Consider the following 2,079-nt stretch of genomic DNA (forward strand, 5'->3'; position numbering starts at 1 on the left):
TCAAAATGGCCTTGGATACCCAGCTGCCAGTGCTGTTACTGTGGCAGCAGTGGCGGATGGAGCCCCGTGCCTTTTAAATTGCCTCTGGAGCCCCGGGAGATGCAGTTCGGGTGACACTGAGGGCTGGTTGCCCCCAGCCCCTCCCCTTCTGGAAGCTCAGAGCCACCTCCTCCACTATGCTCAGAGGTCTAGCATGTCTGTTGGCTGCCCCGGACTAGATGACCTAGCAAAATCCCTTTAAGTCCTACTTTTCTATGGTTCTGTGAATCTAGAAAAAAAATAGGTATATTTAATTTCTCTGGATCCTCTATATTCCATGAAAAAGTAGTGTGCAGTAGTATTTCTCAGCAATAATGAATTCATATCAGTGAAGAGAACATAAATGCAGTGGCTTTGGATTTCAATCAGTTACTTTCTACATTTAATAAATGCACTTTTAGACATTATGAGCTATTGTAAATTACCATGTGTGATGAGCTATTGTAATTCACCAACTCCACTGTTGCCTGGTCCCAAGTCCAGGATGTGAAAGGAGGAGGGTTGTACGTCGGGCTAGCAACCCACTACGTAAAAAACTCTTGCTACAGAAACGTCAATGAAAACTTTAAAAAGCCATCAAAGGGGTGATCAGCTGAGGATCGAGGCAGCAACGCCTAGCATGATGAGCAGAGATGAAAGCCGAAAGGAAGTTTCTGCTCCAATACAGTCCCTAACGAGACCCAAGCAACAAGTGAGAGTGGCAGCATGGAACGTAAGAACCATGTACGAGACCGGGAAAACAGCACAGATGGTGAGAGAAATGTCCAGGTACAAGATCAATATTTTGGGCACTAGTGAAATGAGATGCACTGACTCAGGGATGCTAACACTTGGTTCAGGGGAGACTGTCTGTTACTCTGGAAGGTCAGATGGACAGTATCAAGAAGGGTTTGGCATCATCATGGATATTCAGGCTAAGAAGAGCCTTCTGGGATGGGAACCAGTCAACTCTCATATCATCAGAGCAAGATTCTTTTCCAGCTATGCCAAAACCACCATTATTCAATGCTATGCACTCACCGAACAATCTACAGAGGAGGAGAAGGACTTATTCTATAGCAACCTGCAAGAGCAGATAGACAAGACACCTCGCCACGACGTTTTGATCGTAATGGGGGATCTGAATGCAAAAGTTGGGTCAGATAATGAAGGCTACGAATCCTGCATGGGCCCAGCAGGTGTCAGCGAAAGAAACGATAATGGACAGCATTTTGTAGATTAGTGCCAGGAGAATGGTCTGGAGATAGGTGGCACTGTCTTTCAACATAAGACAATACATAAGTTGACCTGGATATCTCCAGATAGAAGGACTTGTAACCAAACTGATCACATTGCTATCAACCAGAAGTGGAGAAGATCCATGAGAGATGTCTGAGCGCTGAGAGGAGCAGATGCCAACAGCGATCATCATCTTCTTCTTTGCAAGCTGCAGCTCAAGCTGAAATGGCTGAAAAGGACAGACAGAAAGACTGGTGGCCAGCTCTTTGACTCCAGTAGACTAAAACATCCAACAGTGAAGATCCAGTTCACTCTAGAGCTGTCCAACAGATTCAGCCTGCTCGAAGACCTGATAGCAGATGATATTAATATCCACTGTGAGGAGGTCCAGAAGGTATACCTGGGAACCAGCAAGATTGTATGGGGGTACAAGAAGAAACAGAGAAGGGAGTGGATTTCAGATGCTACATGGTAGCTCATTAAGAACAGAAAGACGATTAAACAGAGCACACTTGGAGGCAGTGACGAAGATAAAATAACAGCTGTACAGATCTACAGGGACCTAAACGTTGCCATGAAGAGAAGTGTACGAAGAGATAAGAGAGCATATGTGGACAATATTGCCACAGAGGCCCAGTCAGCAGTAGACAGAGGTGATACTAGGACAGTGTACAAGATCACCAAGACTCTTATAGGAGACTTTACCAACAAGTCTACTGTAGTAAGAGACAAGAACGGGAAAATGCTGGTGACAGCAAAAGAACAGCTCAGCAGGTGGACAGAACACTTCAGGGAGACTCTCAACAGACCAGACCCAGAGGA

At 45.5% G+C, this 2,079-nt stretch overlaps 1 protein-coding gene across 1 annotated transcript; it reads left to right on the top strand.

Moving 5' to 3' along the window:
• Positions 1–595: 595 nt before the first annotated feature.
• LOC149525253 (protein CFDP2-like) lies at positions 596–1,261 on the top strand. Its single transcript, XM_089775976.1, has one exon. The coding sequence runs from the start codon at positions 596–598 to the stop codon at positions 1,259–1,261; it is 666 nt and encodes a 221-aa protein (XP_089632102.1).
• Positions 1,262–2,079: the final 818 nt, after the last annotated feature.

The sequence above is a fragment of the Pelodiscus sinensis genome, chromosome 2 (assembly GCF_052426305.1).
Source record: "Pelodiscus sinensis isolate ZL-2025 chromosome 2, ASM5242630v1, whole genome shotgun sequence".
NCBI lineage: Eukaryota > Metazoa > Chordata > Testudines > Trionychidae > Pelodiscus > Pelodiscus sinensis.